We start from the raw sequence: 22,161 nt of genomic DNA on the forward strand, positions 1-22,161 counted from the left end.
TGAGGCTTTTATTTGAAATGAATCCATCGTGGCTACAAGGGACGTCTGCTACTCTCCGCCCAGAGAGTCGGACTCGCCCCCCTGCTACGAGTTACTACCTGTTACTACCTGTTACTACCTGTTACTACCTGCAAGCTGAGGTGAGGCTAAGTTCAAGTAAGAGGCTCAGATTTACAACGTGTCCCAGGCTACATGAAGGCAGCATCATATTCAAACCAGACGACCTCCACGACCCCAGACCGACCAGGATGTCACAGGCGAGGTCGGGTCCGTTAGAGGTCACTAGAGTTCAGATCTCTCCATCCTGCAGCAGGTAAACAGGCCGTGGCGTCTGAAACATGATCCTTCATCAGAGCTTTCATTTGCTACACCAAAGTCGCATCATATCACAAATAAGGCAAAGAAACGAGGAAGAGGTAGAGCAGCAACTACCATATTCTGCAACTCCAATCAGAAATAATGACCTCTAGTGGACATAAGGGGTGTTGCGTTGTAGCTTGTTTACCTTCTGCAGGATCAAAACAGCTTTTGGCGTTTCCAAATCTTCATTTTTACACCTGTTGATCAGTTAGACCCGAAATATGTACAAATTAGACCAAGATCTACAACCCCAGCTCTGAAAACAACAGCAACGATGGTTCTTGGGGGGATTTTGTTTTAATGCGGTGATTTCCACTACAGACTGTGGCATAGGGGCCTGAAGATGTCATCCATCCAGTCTCAATTTCTTTCAATGACACTTCTTGGCTTTTACAAGACTGATAGACTGATGGTCTGACGGGCACCCACCCCTTGCTTGGGTGCAAGCTCCCTTCCAGGGGGTACGACTTTCTCCCACTCGGGGTGGAGATTTCCTTTTTGTTTTTTTAATTTTTTGGGGAATATTCCACTCACTGCCGTATCTGCCGTGCCAGATGGACACCTCCCCCTCACCAGAATCCTAATCCTCTGCCCAAGAAGGGACCCATCTCAGGAGACAAGTGTCCACCCCATTTACCCCTATCTCAAGAGACAAGCGTCCACCCCGTTCAGGCACCCTGACTGACTGCCGCCCGGGAGATGGAAGAACGGCCCATTGTCTGGTACCTGAAGGGGGAGAAGGGCTGGGACTAGTCCTCCTACCTGTTGCACCCACAAGTGTACCTTCAGTTCAGAGGTTTCTACAGGTTCTCCGAAGAGACAAACCCAGTTGTCACTCGTCCCCCTCTCCCTTTGTCTGCTCCTTCCCCCTTGGCTCTTTGTTTTGATGGGATGTCGTGAAAACACATCTTTTAGAAATGAGACGCTACTCGATCCCCGCTGCGTTAGGCCCCCCCCCCCCGTCTCTCTGGCTGTCTCTGGCTGAGCGACTGTTTCTTCTCTTCCAAAGCGAACACATTTTTACAAAGCGATGATAAACTGGTGTCAGATTAGGGCGACACATCCACAGCAAACAGACTTCACTACCATGGACTGCGTTACATAAGTGATGAGACAGCTAAGCTAGGAATACCTAACGTTACAGCATTCAGAAGCTACATTATGTAGCTTCTGAATACTGTAATGTTAGCTTATCGTAGCCTATGTGGCTAATGCAGCTCCTGAATGCAACTTTTCTGTATGATGATACATGAAATGCAGTTCACTGTAGTGAAGTCTGGTTTGCCGTAAATCTGTCACCCTGCTCTGACATCGGTGTAGCTATCATTAGCTGTGGCAGCTATAGCAGCGTTAGCTAGATCCTTATAACGAGCAATTTCAAAACACAACCAAGAACTAAAACATGGCTGATTTTTACGAGGAGTTGCAAAGGATTGGGTAGCCCTTCCCCTTTACCTTACAAGGAACTGGGACACCTCTTCAGTAGACGTGGCCATGCAAAACCAAAGGGCTAAGGGAAAGAGTTGGGATTGGCCTTGAATTCACAAACTCTGAGGAACAGTCTCAAACTGTCGAAAAAACAGTCTCTCACTGTGGGGAACCTCTTCCCATCTGACGTGTCCGCTAAACGATTTACAAACATCAGACTCTGTTTCAGGAGCTGGGGTTGTAGAAATGTTGGGATTCTTCTTGCAGTTTGAATTTTTAGTTCCCTTACTTTTTAGAAGTGCTTCGACAAACAGTACAAAGTGTTCTTCGACAACCAGTGATGGAGAACCATTGCACAGTGAACGTTCAGGGCCTAAGCTGAGCCAGCTCCAGGCTCCGGGATGCACAGGTTGGAAAAGAGGAAGAAGAAACAATCTGTACAGAAACTGAAAATCTCTGAAATATAAAGCAGTCCAATCAGAAGGCATTAGATGGCGGAGGAGATATGACGGTAGGACAGAGGCGTACACGGCGATCAAAACCCGCCCTATTTCCTGTAAACAAAAAAACATAACCACCTTCTTCTTCCCAGCAGCAGAGCCTTCAGAAGGAACCACTGAACGATATGGAGAACGTATAAAATCACCAGACTAGTCCTTTAAGTTTGAAGTAAGGATATGTAGACAGGAAACAGAGTTTAACCAACAGGAAGTAACGGTGTGCCCAGAGTTTCAGGCCAGGACGCTGCAGAATGAAGAATGTAAATAAAAACAGACTGTACACAAACCAATACTGTGCCTGCACATGTTCACCTGGACAGGTAGCGTTTCTACAGCGTTAATAACCAAGAGGAAGAGGAGGAGGAGGAGGAGGAGGAGGAGGAGGAATGATGGAACACATTCTGATCTGTCAGCTGTCCGAGTGGAAAGAGCTCCACAGAGCTCCTGTTGGGCTGTTATTGCAGAAATGCTAACGTTGGCCAGCAGGGGGAGCAGGAGGGCTCACTGCTTCAGGAGGTCAGAGGTCACAGGCATCGCATTCCCTCGTAAAGATAAAACCAGAGACTGTGAAAGAAGCCGACTTCATGGATCCAGAGCTTTAATGTTGCTAACCTGCATACTCTCAAACCACCAGCAGGGGGCGACTCTTTCAGAGAAAATGTTCACCACCTTAAGCCCTGTTTCCACCAGGCAGTCCGGTATGGATCAGTACAGTTTGGTACCAACCGTGCCCCTTTAGGCTGGCTACGTGTAAGTCGATTGCTGATAGCAGCGACAGCTGAGCAATAGCATGACGCTACAGCAGTGCAGCACAGTGTACCCCACTTATGGTAGTTTTTGTCTTATAAGGAGTATAAAAACTTTTTTTCACCTGTTGGAAATCTCTTTTTGTTCCTGGACAAATCAGCCACTTTGACCCCCAAAAAACATAAAACAAGCCCAAAGCAGGGTTGCCAGGTCTGCAGTTTTGGAGCAGAATTGGGCAACTTTTTGAGGTGCTGCTGCTGGTTTACTGACCTGCTCTGATCAGGTCGGGTAAAGTCCCATTCATGGGGGTTCAGTTTATCCTGAACTAATCCATTTCCTTTAGCAGTCTCTGGTTTTATCAGACAGTGAGGAACCTTATCGAGTGTTTAAGTCTTGTTTTTTTTTTTAAATGATCTAATGAGACTTCACCTGAGCCAGGTACGCACATCCAGCCCTTAGGCCCATTTCCACCAAGTAGAGCCAAGCTAAATGCAAACTGGTTTTGACACATTTTGCTTTATTTTGAAAATCTCTGGGTCTTCCCTACACTGAATTAATGCATCACAGCTCTGTGTCCGGCAAAAATAGGATGACTGCAAATCACTGCGACTCGACTGACGAGCCACGCAGACCGACTGCAACAGAACGGATCCAGTTTAAGTTAACACACTGGCTTGAATGGAGACCTAAATCGAAAAATCAATAAACCAGGATTTATTTTTTCAAACAATTTTATCACGATTTTCTTTTTCCGATTAAAATTCTTCATTTCAGTCTTTGTTTGGATGGATTAGAGAAAAGTTACGTCTTTTCTCCAGCAGGGGGCGAAATGTTTCTCTCTGACTTAAGTGATGTGCATCTTATGGGAAAATGTGGCTCCTGATATAGTTTGACATTATCATCATTTAACTTTTTCCCATGGTCTGGTGTTAAAAAAGGAAAGTAAAAATCACACAAAAAAACGTAAATATCAAAAAAACACAATTTGGGATCGTAATAGAATCGAATCGTGAGGATAGCATATCGTCCCAGCCCTAACGTCAGCTACACAAAGCGTGACGGAATGGTAGTACGACGCAATGTACCCCGCTGATAAGTCCAATAAAAAAGCAAAACGCGACAGTTAAACCTCTACAATAGTTTGACGCCATTTTCCAAACAAACAGAAAGTTCTCTTCAGGAAATGGACTGGAGGTTTAAACACGGCAGGGTTATGTGGTGCTCTTTACTACTGCTGTCACACAGGAAGTGATGTTTCTAGTTCGATCTGCTGGGGTCAGATCTGTATGTCTGGACCCCCAACAGAAGGGAACCCAAAAGTGGGACGGTACAGGTCGCAAAGTGGTTTTTGGTCAAAGGGAACGCCACAAAGCATGTACCGTACTGAGACGACCCGGACTGACCTGCTTGGTGTAAACAGGTCGTATGTCGGGGAATTCAAACTGTGTACTTCCTGTCTCTTGATCTTGCTGTAAATCTCGACATTGTCAAACTTTTCCAAAGGACTCATTCATAGGTCCACCATCCTTCAAACAGCCCAACAGTCGCTATATTCCTGCTGTAATGGTGGAGTCTACCACCATTAAATCTGTGTACCGCTAATCCAGTTTTTTGTTACCATCGGTAAAAATGGTCCATTGTCATCCCTAATGGCTGGATGTGCAATACAGGCCCAGAAAAATGTCTCATTTCAAGATGTTAAAAGACAGAAATATCACCTCCGTGACTGGTCACCTCTGTCGTAAACTGCGCAACCTGCAGAATCAAACTACAGACAGCATGATGCTATGCTAGCATTAGCATCTTAACATCCCCCTGTCCAGAAGGAGCTCACAAGATTTTATTCAGAGGGAGGTTTGTCGTCAATATCATGTGTCGAGTGTTGTTGTCCTTTAGCAGTTAGCAGACATTAGCTAGTAAACGGCTAGGCTAGCCCTCTTAAAGCCGGTTTATGAACTTAGCTGATAGACAGGAGGCGCTGCAGTGGAGCATGCTGGTTGCGCAGGTCGAGCTGAGGTGACGGCGCTCACTGTTTACTTGCACTCCAGATTAGCATTAGCATTAGCATTAACGTTTAGCTACAAACATGGATGATGCATTTCCATGCACTGCAGGAAGGAAGGGTCTAAAAGTCCAGATCACATGCAGTCCCGGTCAGTCCGAGCTGGTTCTGGATCTCTGACATGCTAACCGCTTGATGCTAACGTGGTTTTAAAATCTGTCTCATGACTCGTCATAAAAACGACCCTGTGCTCGCCCTCCTGTGGGAGGAGTTTTCACTTTACTGTTTGAAGCATCTGAAGTGCATTTAAACAGCCCAGCACTGACAGGAAGCCTCCGCTCTCTCCTCGTGGTCGTTAGCGTCTTTAAGTTCCTCGCTCCTCGCTGAGGGACGACCCGCTGAGGATCTACGCCAGTCGTTGGTTTATTTGGTTTCAAACACTTAGTGCTAACATTAAATAGTGAGTTTAGTAGGATAAGGTGTTTTTGCTGAGTCATACAGCAGTTAGCGAGGAGTAGTGCTAAACACAAAACGGACGCCATCACTTGGTGAGGCGTCACGGTGCGAGGAGGCGTCCTCCTCTGAGTGTTAGAGGTTACTGTTTCATCACGTGTCACAGCCGCAGCTCGTTGGCCACTTTGGAGGCAATGTTCTTGAAGGCGATGGACGTCCCGGAGATCCGTTTGAAGCGCACGCCGTTGAGCGAGAGGCGGGGCAGCTTGCACACCTCCATCTCCCATTGGACCAGGCTGTCCTGCCGGGCGTCTCCGTGCACGCAGAAGAGCAGGTAGCGCTCTCGTTGCTCGTAGTCGCAGTTGTTGGCGTCCAGGACCCTCCGGATCTCCTTCATCATGTCGCCCGGCTCCATGGAGGACGTGGTCTTCATGCTCCAGGTGAAGCGGAGAGCGCGAGGTTTGGAGTCCCGCAAGTCCTCTTTGGGCTCGCCTGAGAAACTCCTGCAAGAGGGAACACACGCAAGGGTGAAAACCTGACCCCCATCAGAGGCGGTCTGAGACCAGGTTCACCTGCGCCACCTCTCCTGGAGAACTCGCCAAATTCGTTTGGTGTTTTTCCACCTCTGCATTTCTCAGACAACATACAGGCGGCCAATCAGCACAGAGTCTCGTTATGATGTCACTGACCTGCGAACAAACTTGGAAGTGATCTTCCCGATGAGCGAGTTGGAAGTTCCGCGTAGTGGTGAGGCGGTGTGCTGCGACAGGCTAGGGGAGGCGGGCGGCCCGTTGTAGGTGGCGGGGCGACGGTCTCGAAGCTGAGCGCCGTGAAAGGTGGAACGGCTGGAAGAGCCCCGGGGGAAGCGGGTTCGATCCGGCGTAGTGCTGCTGCTGCTGGTGATGCTGAAGGCTGACGGCGAGGACGGCGGCTGCTGCGGGGAGCTGCGGGAGGAGGGCGGAGGAGGTTACTGACCCGATATTAAATGACGCTCACCTGTGAGGCGACGTGAGCGGCTGACTCACCTCTGGTACTCGGCGTTGTCGTCAATCGGAGGCAGACTGGACTTCATGGGGTGTCCGGATGCTGACATGGACTTCACATGTCGGGGGCGTGTTGAGGACACGGACGCCCCCGGGGAGGGCGAGGGGGACGCCGCAGGCACCTCAGGTAGACTGAAACAGACTCAGGTTAGTCTCTGATCAGGGTTTACACCATCGACCAATCCCAGGACTCCTCTCACCTGCTGTCCTTCCCGTTCTGCACGGACGCCAAGTGGCGGTCAGTGCTCGTCCGGTCGTTAACGTACGTGTTTCTACGAGTTATGCTCTGAAACATACACAGATTATGACATCACAGTTATGGTCATGTGACTCCTGAACGCAGACTCTGAAAGTAGATCTGGTCCTGGTTTAGTCCAGACCCTGAGTCCTCTCACCCCTGAGGCTGTGGCTGACCTCCTGCGGTCTGGAACTCCCACAGGTGAGGCCGGCTCCTCCTTCCTGTCGCTCTCCACGCTGTTGGCGTGACCGCGCTTGGTGTATGAGACGGGCGGGGGGATGGAGGGCGCCACTGAGACACACAGGGAGAGAGGTTAACTGTCTGTGTGAGCGGCGAGCTAAGCTAACAGACGGAGACTCACCGTGGTCGCTGAAGCGCCGCTGCTTCTGATTGGTCGTGACGTTGCGAGAGTGGGCCGGGGACTGACCGGAGCCGTTGAGGTCACTGCTGGGCCGTGACCTTTGACCCAGGCTACCGCTGGACAGAGAGTTGTTTCCCTCAAACTGTTGAAAGAGTTAGCATCAGTTCGTGCCTCCCTGTCCTGATGCTAAGCTAAGCTGATCTGGACTCAGAGGCGGGTCTGGTCCTGGGTCTTTGGCCTGAGGTTTGGACTGTTTGTGGCTCTGACTCACCTCTCCAGCTTTCCTCCCCAGCAGCAGGTAGACCGCTGTCACCTCGTTGTATTTCTGACCTTCCAGAGCCTTCTTCACCTCGTCCTGAGGGAAACCCATCGTCCCCATCAGCTCTGCAGGAACACACACACGCACGCACACACACACACACGCACAAACACTTTTTTCATGCTGTGGTCTCCACTACAGAGTCACGTCTGTTGTCATTACTATGGTGGATCTTTCTGGAAGCTGTTTCTGGTTTAGTGAGATCAAAAATGTTGCGGTGCCTTGACTCATAAAATTAATTTCAAACATGATGGAGCTCATAAATCAAATTACTCATATACCAAATCAATTTTACCCATTGAAATAAATTGAAATGCCATTATTTGGTTCCAGATCCTCAAAAAAACATTTTTTCTGTTACTTATTTTTTAAATGAAAAAAAATGTAACTCAAAGTCAGGAATATTGTATCAACCCACAATAAAATAAACTGCAATAAACTGGTTTATTTAAGCTAATGGATGTTTGATGGATGTTTGGTGGATGTTTGGCAGATGCTGGGTGAATTTTTGGTGGATGTGTAATGAATGCTAGGTGGCTGTTTGGTAGATACTGGGCAGATGTTTGGTGGATGCTTGGTGGATGCTGGGTGGATGCTGAGTGGATGATTGGTTGATGTTTGGCGGATGTTTGGTGGATGTTTGGTAGATACTGGGTGGATGCTGAGTGGATGATTGGTTGATGTTTGGTGGATGTTTGATGGATGCTGGGTGGATGTTTGATGGATGTTTGGTGGATGTTTGGTGGATGTTTGGTCGATGTTTGGTGGTTGTTGAGTGGATGTTTGCTGGATGTTTGGTTGATGTTTGGCAGATACTGGGCAGATATTTGGTGGATGTTTTCCAGATACTGGGTGGATGCTGAGTGGATGTTTGGTGGATGTGTGGTGGATGTTTGGTGGATGTTTGGTTGATGCTAGGTGGTTGTTTGGTGGATGTTTGGTGGATGTTTGGTTGGTGCTAGTTGGATGTGTGGTGGATGTTTGGTCGATGCTAGGTGGATGTTTGGTGGATGTTTGGTTGGTGCTAGTTGGATGTTTGGTGGATGTTTGGTCGATGCTAGGTGGATGTTTGGTGGATGTTTGGTGTATGTTTGGTGGATGCTGGGTGGATGTTTGGTGGATGCTGGGTGGATGTTTGGTAGATGCTGGGTTGATGTTTGGTGGATGTTTGGCAGATCCTGGTTTGATGTTTAGCGGATGATAAGTGGATGTTTGGTTGATGTTTGGTGGATGTTTGGCAGATACTGGGTGGTTTAGTGGATGATAGTTGGATGTTTGGTGAATGTGTGGTGCTCACTGTGCCTTTTGTGTGGTATCTGAAACAGGCTCCTAACCTTTATCCAGCTCTGAACTCAACGCAGAGATTTAGCTGTGGGGATGGCTCATATCTTGAAAAACTCATTTGTTGAGACACTTATAATTGAAGGCACCGCTGTTTAGCCAATTTATCAGTTTAGTGCAGAAGAATTACAGGGTTAGGGGTGAAATTAATAAACTGAATATAAATAAAAGGTCATCTGGTTATCTGGGTTAGTTTTTAACTTTTAACCAGTCTTGAGGTTTAAAGATGGCGTACTTAGCGCTCTTGTGAGTGTAACTGATGTGAATCGGAGCTAAGACTCCTAAATGTGTGTGTGTGTGTGTGTGTATGTGTGTGTGTGTGTGTGTGTGTGTGTCACTGACCAATACGTTTGAGGTCGTTGAAGTCTTGCTCTGGTTCGTTGTACGTCTTCAGCTCCTTCTCCTCGTAGCCCACGTTCATCCACCGATCCTTCATGATTTGCTGCAAAACACAAAGTTCAGAAATGATCCCAGAGAAAAACATCATTTAGTAAAATTACCCTCGTTAATAAAGTTTTTTAATTGTGTCATCCTGACATTAACAGAGTCAGAGTTGATCAAATCCTGAGCACAGACTGGTTCGGTAAACGCTGAGGTTCAGTTTTCTGTGACTGTTTGGCTGCTGCTGTTAGAGAGGTTTGAGACACTACATGAGGACGGATCATCACAACGATCAGACATCACATGAGCTCAGATTCATTAAAACCATCTGAGGTTGCTGGTTCAACTCCCCGTGCTTGGTTTTTACCTGCAGACTGCCTCGTTTGCTGGGGTTCAGCACCAGAAGCTTCTTCAGCAGGTTCTCACAGTCTGTGGACATGTAGAAGGGGATCCGGTACTTTCCTCTGAGGACACGCTCCCTCAGCTCCTACACACACACACACACATACACACACAGGAACAGGAAGTTACACGTCTGCTTTAGTTCATTAGCAAGTGTGCTAACTGGTATCTTTGACTAGTCCGCTAACTTAGCAATGAAAAGTGAAGTCAACTTATTTTGAGCTTTACTTTGTTTACATATGCTAACAAGCAAGCAAGACGTCAGGAAAGACAAAAAGCAAAGCTCGTCGATCCAGAAAGCGAACAAGTGTTTAACAGCTAGTGTGCAACTAGACTGTAAAAGCAGGTGAGCTAACATTGGTGAGTGAGCTAACTATGACTGAGTTGCTAATAAGCTAGATCAGGGGTGGGCAAACTTTTTGATCCGTGGGCCACAATGGGTTCTAACATTTGACAAAGGGGCCGGAGCAGGAGCAGATGGATGGAGCGCTTTGGTAACTATCAGGGTATCATTCGTTCATTCCATATCCGTTTTAGAATCCAAAATCGGAAAACGGATAACGACTTGTTATTCAATTTTTTGTTTTCAAATCAAAAATCAGAAAACAAATAACAGTCCATTTTTCACTGTTTTGATTTTGTTTTGAAATTAAAATTAGAATATGAGAGAATGGAATTAAAATGGGATTTTTAATCCGTGTATGGTTCGTTCCTTCGTTATTCTGTTTCAAAAAAAATTTTTAAAAGACGAAGAAACAGACTTGTTTTTTTGTTTTTCTGTTTTAAAACCAAAACGGAAAAACAGAATTACAGAAAAACTGAAAAATGCGTTTTTTCTGTCCTGGTTTTAAAAATTAAAAAACAAAAAATAATAAAAGATTGTGTCAAAACTGTCTGTGTGATATTTTGATATTAAATGTGAACGTCTCTATATAAAAATTAGACAAATAACTCACATTGAAGGTTTATACAGACATGTTCCTGAGCTTTTTTTTTAATAAGTAACAGATCGCTGACGATCCACTCCATCTTATCCGCGCGCATATGCGCACTTCCATGTGTTTCAATGAGTTTTGTTTTGTCCACTTTCCTTTTCTTAGGTCCGTTCATCTTTACAGAAGGGCTGATGGGTCAGAGGGTAAAGTGCAAACGTGGAGTAATAGGCCTACGCTTCACCTCAACAAAGCCAATGTCTCTACAGTGCGCCATCTAGTGGGAAAACATCAGAATTGCAGGGAAAAGAAAACATTAACAAGGTTTATTCATTTCATTTTTTCAAGTTCAGCGGGCCGGATTAAAACGTTTAACGGACTGCACGTGGCCCCGAGCCATAGTTTGCCCATGCCTGAGCTAGAGTGTATTAGCTTGAGAGCATTCTAGAAGTTTCTAGCCAAAATGATAACTAATATCTCATACATCATTAGCGTTCCTGTTCCTTTCAGCTAACAAGCTTACTGGGGTTTAGAGTAGGTATGCTAACTATAGTGTCTAAGCACGTGAGCTAAGGTTTTGAGTAGTGACTTTGCATATGGTATGAGCTGAGCAGCTAAGATAACACATTTTATTAGCTTAAAGCTTGCTGGAAGGTGCAAGCTAGTGTGCTAACTGTTGTCAAAAACATTTTTTGCAGCCTAGTACTTAAAGAGATTTTTAGTGATAGTTAGCTAGCATGGGTTAACAAAGATTGCTAACCAGGCTTTACAAGCTAGTTAGCCGATGGGAACAAAGCAGAGTCTATTAGCCACTGAGCTAGCTACAGGTTGGAAGAGTGAGACCGCTAACGAGTCTTGATTGGCTTGTGAGCAGGTGAGCCGTGGTGTTTTTACATGGGAGCTGGGTGGAAAGTGTGAAATAGCTCCTGAGCTAACACATATTGTGTGCTACCTAAGCTAGCAAGTGTTGATGACATCACTTCTCTGACGGCAGAGGACCCAGATTGTTGGTGTTACCTTCAGGTTCTGTCCGTCAAACGGCAGCGAGCCGCTGACCAGCGTGTAGAGAATCACTCCCAGACTCCAGACATCCACCTCCGGCCCGTCGTACTTCTTCCCCTGCAGGGTCACAGGACTACGTTACCCAGCAGCCACTGCTGTACTACACACATACACACACGTTTGCTCCAAAAATGTTTTCTTTTTGCTTAAATAAATGGAAAAATGATAAATAAATGAACAGAAATAAACATAAATGAAAGAAGACTTGACCTGGCTGAGTGAAAAACTGAATCTTAACTTTAATTTATGAGATACAAAGTCTGAAACATGTGATTAAAGCCTAATTATAGGATAAAATGTAAATTTTGAAAACGTTCAAATATTAGATTAGCCGTAATATGAGATAATAAAGTACAAGTCATGAAACAGAGACCAGAAAAAAAAGAAAAGAAAATTGAAATAAGATGTCAAAATTGCCAGTTGGATTTTTCTGCAGTGATGTGTGCACAAAAAAATTTTTTACTTTTCAACATGACTCCAATTTTTGTTTCATTTATTAAGATTAAATTCTCTTTCTTTCTTTTTTATTAAAATGGCAGCAGTGGGCCTCCGTATATTTCTGTTATGTCTGTTCCCTGCTGAGGGGAGACAGGAAGTGTGGGGAGTAGAGAGAGGTCAGACATGCAGCAAATGATCAAGGCCTCCACACAGATATTACTCAGATGCATTATGGGAGAGACAGCAGGTGTGTGGTGGGAGGAGCTTGGTGCTCACCTGGAAGAGCTCAGGAGCAGCGTAAGGAGGAGATCCACAGAAGGTGTCCAGCTTGCTGCCCAGAGTGAACTCATTACTGAAGCCGAAGTCGGCGATCTTTATGTTCATGTCGGCGTCCAGCAGCAGGTTCTCCGCCTGACACACACACACACACACACACACAAACACACACACACATATACACACACTTGTTTACTGAATCTATTTAAGGTCAAAGGTCAGTCCCCCACGTAAGACTCGAGGTTTGTGTTTGTACCTTTAGGTCTCTGTGGACGATCCTCTTCTGGTGACAGTACTCCACGGCCGACACAATCTGTCACAAACACAGAGAGAAGCTGCTCATTACAACCTGCTGCAGTACCTAAAGGAGCCACAGGGGGGAGCCCTCTTCACATGAAGCTTTGGAAAGTTTCACCCCCCCTGTGCAGGAACTGTTCTGCCACTCAGTTTAACTCCCTGGAGAATAACGTCAAGAGTTAAATCTAGACCCTGGTTCCTGCTGTGAAAACTCAGCGTTCCTTTAAAGGTCCCTAGTTCCTGCTGAAAGTTCCTGCTCTCTAAACCTGTCTGAGATCTGTTCAGGGATTGAGATGGTGATACTGCCCGATCATTTTAAGTGTCTGAAGGACGCAGAGCCTGATGGTGGAGGAGCGAATTAAAACATTTTATTCATGTTTATATCGTTTTTAAATCATTAATCAAATTCAATTTTAATCATACTTCATTTTAATTAACATTGTTGTTGAACCACATTGGAATCATATTTTAAATGTATTATAAATATACTAAACTTGCAGTTTAATCCTATTCTAATCATATTTAATGACATTTAAGTCAAAGATGAATCACATTTAAATCAAATTTTAATCATATCTCAATCAAATTTTGATCACATTTTTATCATATTTAAAAAAAATTTAAACCAGATTTTAACTATTTTTAAATTATGTTTTAAACCCAATTTGATAGTAGTTTTATTTAATTTAATCACATTTAAAATTATTTATTTTACATTTCAATAAAATCAAAATAATATTTGGATTACATTTTGATTAAATTTTCAATGCTTTATTTTTTTTAAAAACTTAAAATTCAGATTTTCTCATATTTTATTCATAACAAATCGTATTCTCTCACAAATTGTATTTTATCACATTTTACTAAAATTTTAATCATATTTTTATTAAATTTCATCCCTTTACTCTGCAATTACCATTTTATTGTAGTCTAAGCACATTAAAATCATTTTTTCTGATATTTTGACACATTTTAATCATATTAAATCTAAGTCAAATCACATTTAAACCAGATTTTTATCACATTTTAATCATATTTGGTTTAGTTTCATAAACCAGACTTGAATCATATTCAAATTATATTTTAAACCTTATTTGATCGCAGTATAATTAAATTTGATCAAATTTAAAAGTCATTTATCAATTAAATTAAAATAATATTTGGATCACATTTGAATAACATTTTCAATGCTTTTCATTTAAAAAATTCTCATATTTTATCACATTTTAATCATAACAAATTGTATTTTCTCACAAATTAATCACTTTTTGATTGTATTTATATACATTTTACTCAAATTTTATCCTATTTAAATCAAATTTGAAATGCATTTAACCACCTTTTCCTCTCTCTACTTAGCAATTACAATTTTATTGTCTTTCAAACACATTAAAATCAAAGTTTTCTGATATTCAAACACATTTTATTCATATCAAATCAAAGTTGAATCACATTTAAACTGAATTTCAATGATATATATAGCAAACTTTGATCACATTTTTATCACATTTGAATTTTTTTTAGACCAGATTTGATCACAGTTTATTAAATTTAATCACATTTAATTGTGATTTTATTTAAATTTCAATAAAATAAAAATCATATTTTGATATTTGGATTACATTTTCAATGATTTTAATAAAAAAAATATTTTAACTCGTATTCTATCATATTTTAATCATAACAAATTGTATTTACTCACAAATTAATTACATTTTACTCAAAGTTTAATCATATTTTAATCAAATCTTTTTCAAACACATTACAATCAGATTTTTCTGATATTCAAAACCCATTTTAATCATATATCACATTTTAATCTCATTGAAATTGTTTTTGATCGTATTTCTACTGTATTTCAACTCCATTTTCAATCATATTTTCATTTCATTTTTATTGTATTCTAATTTATTAAAAAAAAAATTAAATACATTTTTCTGGTATTTTTTACTTGATTTTGAATGTTTTTTTAATTCTTTTTGCTCACATTTACATCTAATTTTTAATCACGTTTTTATTGTCTTTTATGCACATTTAAATCCCATTAAAATCATATTTTTACTGTATTTTCATCATATTTTTAATCACAGTTCATCAAATTGTATCACATTTGAATTGTATAAAAATCACACTCATATTACATTTTTATTTCATTTCATTTTTATTCTATATATGTCTTTAACCCAAATATTTACATTTTGTTTTGTTGAATTCTTCTCTTATTTTAATGGTTAATAAAACACAGTTGGATTAGTTTTTGTTGCGTCTTAATCACATTCAGTTGTATTTTATTATTTGACAGGAGACTCTTCATATTTTAATTCAAAAGGTTTTCAGTAGCAGACCGATCCTGTGAGAGCACACACCCTGTCTCTTTCAGACCTGAAGCGAAGGCAGGCAGAGCAGCAGCAAAGAGCCCAGAGCAGAGCGAGCATCAGTGAGGACAAAGTAAAGCTGATTTCAAATGTTCTCACCTGGCGAAACTTGGCTCGGGCCTCCTTCTCCTTCATTCGTCCGTGAGCGACCAGGTAGTCGAAGACCTCACCTGGGACACACAGACAGGTGGAGAGACAGACAGGTGAGCGTAGGTCTCATACCTCCAGCTGTGAGTCTGATAACAGTCAGAGGAGGAGCCGGTCTTTACCTCCGCTGGCGTACTCCATCACCAGGTAGAGCGTCTTCTCCGTCTCGATGACCTCGAACAGCTTCACTGAAGACAAACACAAACGCGTCAGTCATTTTATCTACGCACTTTAAAGAGAAGAAGCTCTGAGCTGCTGCTCGCTCTGCGTCTGAGGAAAGGAGGACTGGACTCACCCACGTTGGGGTGGTTGAGGATCTTCATCACGCTGACCTCCCTGAAGAGCTGAGGAGCAGGAGACGAGAAAACGTCACACCAACCATCACCTGCATGTAGCGGGGTGCTTTCACAAACCCAAACCACCCCTCATTTGATTTTAACAACACTTCAGTCTACACCGAGCAAGACGCTAACTGAGACTCATCTAACACTTAGTGGAGAAGCCTTTGTTTGCAATGACAGCTTCCAGAAGCTTCTTGTATGTTTGAACTAATGGCCCACACTGCTCAGGTGTGATTTTGGCCCATTCCTCCGCACAGATTGTCTTTAAATCTGGAATATTCTTTGGTGCCCTCTGGTGAACCCTTTTCTTTACTTCTTTCCACAAATGTTCAGTTGGATTGAAGTCAGGTGATTGACTAGGCCATTCTAACAGATTGATTTTCTTTTTCTGAAACCATTTGAGAGTCAACTTTGCCGTGTGCTTTGGATGGTTGTCCTGCTGGAAGGTCCAGCCACGTCTCATCTTCATCATCCTGGTGGATGGCAGCAGATTCAGATCAAGAATTTCCCCATACATGGCTCCATTCATTGCTCCGTCAGTTAGATGAAGTTTGCCAACACCATGAGATGAGAAACAACCCCATGCCATGATGCTTCCACCTCCAAACTTCACTGTTGGTGTAGTGTTTTTGGGTGATGTGCAGAGCCATTTCTCCTCCAAACATGATCTGTAGTATGACAGCCCAAAAGTTCAGTTTTGGTCTCATCTGACCAGACAACATTCTCCCAGTATTCTACAGGCTTGTCAAGATGATGTTTACCAAACTTTAAACCAGCTTCAACATGCCTTTTCTTGAGGAATGGAGTCTTGCGGGCTGAGCGTCCATAGAGGCCATGGCGGTGGAGTGCATTGCCTGTTGTTTTCTCTGTAACAATTATACCTGCTGCCTCCAAGTCTTTCTGGAGCACTTTCAGGGTGGTCCTTGGCTCGTTGAGTACTCTTCTGACTATCTTTCTGACTCCCTGGTCAGAAATCTTCAAGGAGCTCCTGTGTGTGGCCTGTTGATGGTAAGGTGGTGCTTCTTCCACTTGTGAATAACGGCCCCAACGGTGCTGACTGGAATATTCAGGTGCTTTGATATAAGTCTGTAACCAGTTCCATTCTGATGCTGAGCAACAATCAGGTTGTGAATGTCTTCAGAGAGCTCTTTGCCTTTACCCATCATGAGGTGTGTGCTATTTAACTGCTTGGTGAAAAAAACACCTTTTTTATAGGACCATCAATTTGCTCTACCCCAGCTGATGTTGGTTTGCACTAATTGGAAGTTCAAGTAATAATTACTGACAGATTTCAGGTGGTATGGTGAATTTCCTTGCCAAAGAATACAGCCTTTCCATGGTGTGTTCAATACTTTTTTCCTGTGTTATCGTACTTAATTCACCATAATCATTATTTATGGACCTGAACGTTGTGATTTCTTTTCATGTGGAGGATAACGCTTCAGGTGGTGATGAGTTCAAGGTTAAAAAAGGTCACAGAGGTGAGGGCGTACCTTCTGCAGGCTGGTCGGGTTCAGCTGAGTTTTGTCGATGATCTTGATGGCGACCTGCAGGAGAAGAAAACACACTGATGGTCAGGTTATAAACACACACACACTCACACACACACCCTGTGAGTCAAACCACAGGAACATCTCTGACGCCTGTTTGCTGTTTCTGTGTGTGTGTGTGTGTGTGTGTGTGTGTGTGTGTAAGTGTGTGTGTGTGTGTGTGTGTTTACCGCTCTGCTGTGACTTTAAAAGCTTTGTCTAATATCACTTCCTGGAAACATTAAAAGAAAATTGAATAAAATTTTGTGAACAGCACTTTCCTAAAAAGATTAAAGCTGCGTTCAGCTCCTCTCCTCATCGCTAATCTCACTCACTGACCTCACACATCATCGTTCACTCGCTGCCGTGCGACGCCCCCATCACGCTCCCATGATTCATTACAACACAAACGGCTCCATCAAACAGACGATTAAGGGTTAATTAGTGTTTACGGACAAACAGTGAGTCAGCAGAAATCAAAAACTGCTGAGTCGCCTCAAGTCTGAAAAGATGATCGATGAGATTCAAACTGAGCAGCAGGAAACCAGCTGGGAGAGTGTGTGTGTGTGTGTGTGTGTGTGTGTGTGTGTGTGTGTGTGTTTCTTTTTGGACACACACACACACACACACTCTGTTTGATCTCTGGTCCAATCAGCTGTGAGCGTGTGACATCAGCAGCATCAATATTTGATGGTGAGGCGGTGGCGAGTTGTGTCAGATTTAACTTCCATGGCTCTGCGGAGGGGAGAGGCTGAGGGGGCGGAGCTTAGAGTCATGTGATCCATTCAACATTAAAAAGGGTTAATACTATCAAAAACTATGGAGAAGTAAGAGTGCCAAATTACAAAAATAAATCTATAAAAAAAGAAAATAAATAAATGAATTAATAAATAAATTGTATATGAATCTATAAAATAATTAAAAAATGAATCAATAAATAAATTATATAAGAATCTATAAAAGAATTAAAAATGAATTAATAAAAAATCTATAAAAGAATGAAAAATGAATTAATAAAGTATATAATAATCTATAAAAGAATAATTATCAAATGAATCAATAAATAAATTATATAAGAATTTATAAAATAGTTTAAAAATTAATTAATAAATAAATTATATAGGAATCCATAAGAGACAAGGCTAATAAAAGTATTAATATAAAGAAAAATTAAATAAATAAATAGAAAAGCGCTTATTAAAAAAATAAAGAAAGAAATAAAGAAATAAAGAAATAAAGAAAGTAGCTTCATAAAGTGATATTAATCAAAAAATAAACCCTTAAATGACAAGGCTAATAAAAGTATCAATATAAACAAGAATAAATCAAAGTTTTTAAATCACAAAGCAATCACTTTAAAAGCAAAGGAACTATGCGCAGAAAAATATATATTTATACTTTTATTAGCCTTTTATTTCAAGGCTTTATTCTTTGATTAATATTACTTCATATAGCTACTTTCTTTCTTTCTTTTTTTTTTTTTCATTATCTTATTTATTTATTTATTAAGCACTTTTCTTTTTTTTTTTCTTTATATTTCTGTTTTTGTTAGCCTTTTCTTTTGTGGATTCTTAAATAATTTATTTATTTATTAATTCATTTTTTATTTGTTCTTTCATGGATTCTAATAAATAATTTATTTTTTTATTTATTGTTTCATAGATTCTTATATAATTTATTTCTTTTTTCATTGATTCATTAATTCTTTTATAGATTCTTAAATAATTTATTCATTATTTATCTATTTATTTATTTATTCTTTTATAGATTTATTTTTGTGATTTGGCACTCTCACGTCTCTATAAAAAACACTCAGCTCAAAGAAAAATCAGTTACCTATCAATGAAAAAAAAATAAAATCACCAAAATTAAAATGAAAAAAAAAGAAAAAATCATAAAAAAAGAAATTTACAAAAACTTTTACCCAGAGACACTAACGACCTTCAGAGGAAACAGGAAGTGACCTTTACTCACCTCTCGCCCGGTCAGAGTGTGGCGGGCCAGTTTGACTTTGGCGAAGTTTCCCTTTCCGATGGTTTTCAGCAGTCGGTAGTTCCCGACATGCGGCTGCTCGTCTGACGAGCCCGTCACCGAGCTGCGGCATGGCGGCAGGCTGTGGCGGCTCGCTGATTTAGTGGGTGGGGCCGGGGGATCGGGGAGGCCGTCTGAAGTCTTCGGCTGAAAACAAAGAAATGATTTAATGATAAAAAACAGATGGACGGGTACCTGACCTAAAGAGACACAGGTTAACAGGAGCCGTCAGAAACCAGTCTGACTGATTCCCCACAGGAAACACCACCCCATTTAGACTCCTACAGCGTTAGCGTAGCTGAGCTAATCTAGCTGTGATGCTGACCAGGACGTGTCAGGAGGATTCCAGCACACTCTCACTCCCAGAGGTCAAAGGTCAGAGTTCTCAGTGAGTGTGAGTCCACTCCCACAGTGGGGAGGGTCTCACGGTTCACACCCTCACGCCGATGGACGGCACATGACACAGAGAGCAGGGTCAAAGGTCACACTGTGCCACACACAGGACAGAGGAGGGGGATGCTGGAGCTCATTGTCCTGAAGGAGACAAACTTCACGATCTAAATGTGACTTTAGAAAGACAGCCTGCAGTGCATTCTGGGAAAACTGATATCAAACAGACAGCAGGAGCCAGCTGGAGCTGAGGGGGAAGGATTTAAAGAGAGGGAACATCACGACAGGATGCTCCTAACACAGATACACAGAAATGAGAGGCTGCAGTTCCTGGAGTGTCCACTAGAGGCTGTGTGCAGAAGGAGCAGAAACCGTATAGACAGCCATTTAAAAAACTGATCGAACAGGATTTCAGTCTGAACAGATCAATTCTCTATAAGCACTTATTACACTGCTTTCGGTGCAGTAGCGCCCCCTACTGTTGAATTACCAGAACAACTACAAACCTACAGTGCGAGCGTTTCATTTACAGTGACGCCATCATCGTCGTTCTTTGAACCAGGCTGTACACGTGTTTTTTTCTGCGTTTTGATTGGCTGTGTTTGTGGTTTGTGCTCTTTCTAGACACAGCCTCTAGTGGGCGCTCCAGGAACTACAGCTTCTAACACTTTAGCGTCAAGTCTTACAGCTGGAAGTTAGCGCCTGGCTGCTATGAGAAAAACAACAAACATCTAACACAGAGTAGTGAGCGAGGGGAGCATTATGGGTAATGTAGGCATCGAGTTGCCCGGTTTTTAACTGCTCAGTAGCGCCCCTGTCGGATAGAAGTGACCCTGCACCAACACAGGTAGTCACCTCTAAGTGACCTGACAGGTGATGCTTGATGATGGAGGTTGTTTCCTGGGTACTGCCTGTGTGCCTCTGAGCAATGCACTCCCAGTCTGCAAGTCCACCAATCAGATCTGACTTTACTGGTTTTTAACCAACAACCTCCATTCCCCACAACCCTTACAAAATAAAAGTCCTAAAAACAATCGATATTCCTAAATTAAACCCTTTCAGACTTTGATGTGGCTGATATTTCCCTCCTGTCTACGGGTCAGTGAAAGAATGAGAGCGAATGAAGTCGTTAAAGTCGGTAAACGTTAAAAACACCGGTATAAATTATTGATCAAACTCCATTTTTCAGCCGTAATCGAACCGGACTGACCTGCTCGGACTCTCGTTCGCTCACCGGGGTCAGAGGCATCCTGCCGGACATGTTCCTGCGTTCCTCCGCGGCTCTCTGCTCTCCTCAGTCCGGGAGAGGCATCTCCTCCCCGGCTGCTCTACAGCATCTCTCCCCGGCAACAGGCCACCTCAGCGGGGCTCAGCTGGGAGGCTCCGCCGGCCGGAGGGAGAGGCAGGCCGGGGCGGCGGCGGCGGCTACAGGAAGGCCCGGTGTTCGCGGCGGAGCGGGACAGAGAGCCGCATGGAGGGAGCAGGAGACGGAGGGAGGGACAGGGAGGAAGAGGAGAGGAGGAAGAGGAGGAGGAAGAAGGAGTAAAGAAAGTATAAATCCGTCCAGCGGGAGTTTATCAGGTCAAACAGCAGCACTGCAGAAACAAAACTATGACGTCAGAGCTCCTCCTCCTCGTCATCCTCATCTTCATCATCGTCATCCTAAAAATATCCCAGCATCCTCAGCTGCTTCCTCTGGAGCACATCCTCCACCTCCTCCTCCTCTTCCTCAGCTGGAGGGGGCTTTTATTTTGAAAAACGTTTGGAAGTATCTGTATTATTTATAATTTATATTTATTTTTAAACACTTTTACATTTATTTCAATTAGTAAACACAAAAAACACAGACTGTTTCTTGTTTTTGAAACATTTAATTCAGTAAATATTTAAATGTTTTTTTTTGTAATATTCTATTTTATTGCTGCATAATACTGAAAAAATGTTCAATGAAATCTAGTGTTAGGAAGGAAACCTTAGATTTTATTTTGAAATTACCAGATTAAATATGAATACCAAAAATGCATTCACAAACAAAGAAAAAAGGGCGGGACAAAAAAAGAGAAAAAGAAAACAACAAATAACAAAATTTCACTATAAATAAATATTGATTTTATTTATGTATTTTATATTATTATATAAAAATATTTTTTATTTTTCAATAATTCTAATATATATATATATATATATATATATATATATATATATATATAAAGTCTGAGTTAGAGATTTCTAAATGTTGATGAAATGTTTGTTTGTTTTTTATTATGAGACTGAGATGTCTTTGTGTCTACAAAATATTACACATTATATATATATACAAAAATAAATATATATACAAAATATTACACATTATATATATATATATATATATATATATATATATATATATATATATATATATATATATATATATACAAAAATAAATATATATACAAAATATTACACATTATATATATATATATATATATATATATATATATATATATATATATATATATATATATATATATATATATATATATATATATATATATATATATATATAATGTGTAATATTTTGTAGACACAAAGACATCTCAGTTTAGAAAAAAAAATAATAAAAAACAAACAAACATTTCATCAACATTTAGAAATCTCTAACTCAGACTTTAGAACTTGAAGTGGAGTATTTAGGATCCAGTTGGAATAACAAAGTAAAGTTCTGGTACTCTGCTGCCACCTGCTGGCTCCCACGCTGAGTCCAAAGTGATCTAACTCAGGAGTTGAAA

At 41.7% G+C, this 22,161-nt stretch overlaps 1 protein-coding gene across 2 annotated transcripts; it reads right to left on the minus strand.

Moving 5' to 3' along the window:
- Window positions 1-2: 2 nt before the first annotated feature.
- Window positions 3-21,022, minus strand: mark1 (MAP/microtubule affinity-regulating kinase 1). Of its 2 annotated transcripts, XR_012599744.1 has the most exons (19): window positions 20,604-21,022; window positions 18,947-19,150; window positions 16,937-16,990; window positions 15,398-15,446; window positions 15,225-15,290; window positions 15,055-15,125; window positions 12,540-12,596; window positions 12,284-12,418; window positions 11,525-11,626; window positions 9,541-9,660; window positions 9,135-9,234; window positions 7,404-7,516; window positions 7,133-7,274; window positions 6,929-7,062; window positions 6,734-6,819; window positions 6,516-6,665; window positions 6,180-6,434; window positions 1,420-5,993; window positions 3-1,360 (listed from the first exon to the last, which is right to left on the minus strand). XR_012599744.1 is itself a non-coding variant. In XM_074691139.1 (18 exons), the coding sequence occupies exons 1-18, from the start codon at window positions 20,652-20,654 to the stop codon at window positions 5,651-5,653; spliced, it is 2,232 nt and encodes a 743-aa protein (XP_074547240.1). In that variant the 5' UTR covers window positions 20,655-21,022; the 3' UTR covers window positions 3-5,650. The 2 variants fall into 2 exon arrangements, 1 of the variants encoding a protein (XP_074547240.1); XM_074691139.1 differs by having other exon boundaries at window positions 3-5,993.
- Between the last annotated feature and the right edge of the window lie 1,139 nt (window positions 21,023-22,161).

Source organism: Halichoeres trimaculatus, unplaced genomic scaffold (genome assembly GCF_033239565.1).
Source record: "Halichoeres trimaculatus isolate MK-OKI-2021-1 unplaced genomic scaffold, fHalTri1.1 fHalTri1_scaffold_2, whole genome shotgun sequence".
NCBI classification, from domain to species: domain Eukaryota; kingdom Metazoa; phylum Chordata; class Actinopteri; order Labriformes; family Labridae; genus Halichoeres; species Halichoeres trimaculatus.

What these genes read in the sequence shown, in the direction of transcription:
- mark1 (XM_074691139.1), bottom strand. Translation starts at nt 20,654, where the DNA reads ATGTCCGGCAGGATGCCTCTGACCCCGGTGAGCGAACGAGAGTCCGAG. An exon ending in TGGGGAGGAAAGCTGGAGAG is followed by an intron (nt 7,275 to 7,403) that starts GTGAGTCAGAGC and finishes CTCTTTCAACAG; the next exon opens with TTTGAGGGAAACAACTCTCT. An exon ending in ACTTCCAAGTTTGTTCGCAG is followed by an intron (nt 5,994 to 6,179) that starts GTCAGTGACATC and finishes TCCCTCTTGCAG; the next exon opens with GAGTTTCTCAGGCGAGCCCA.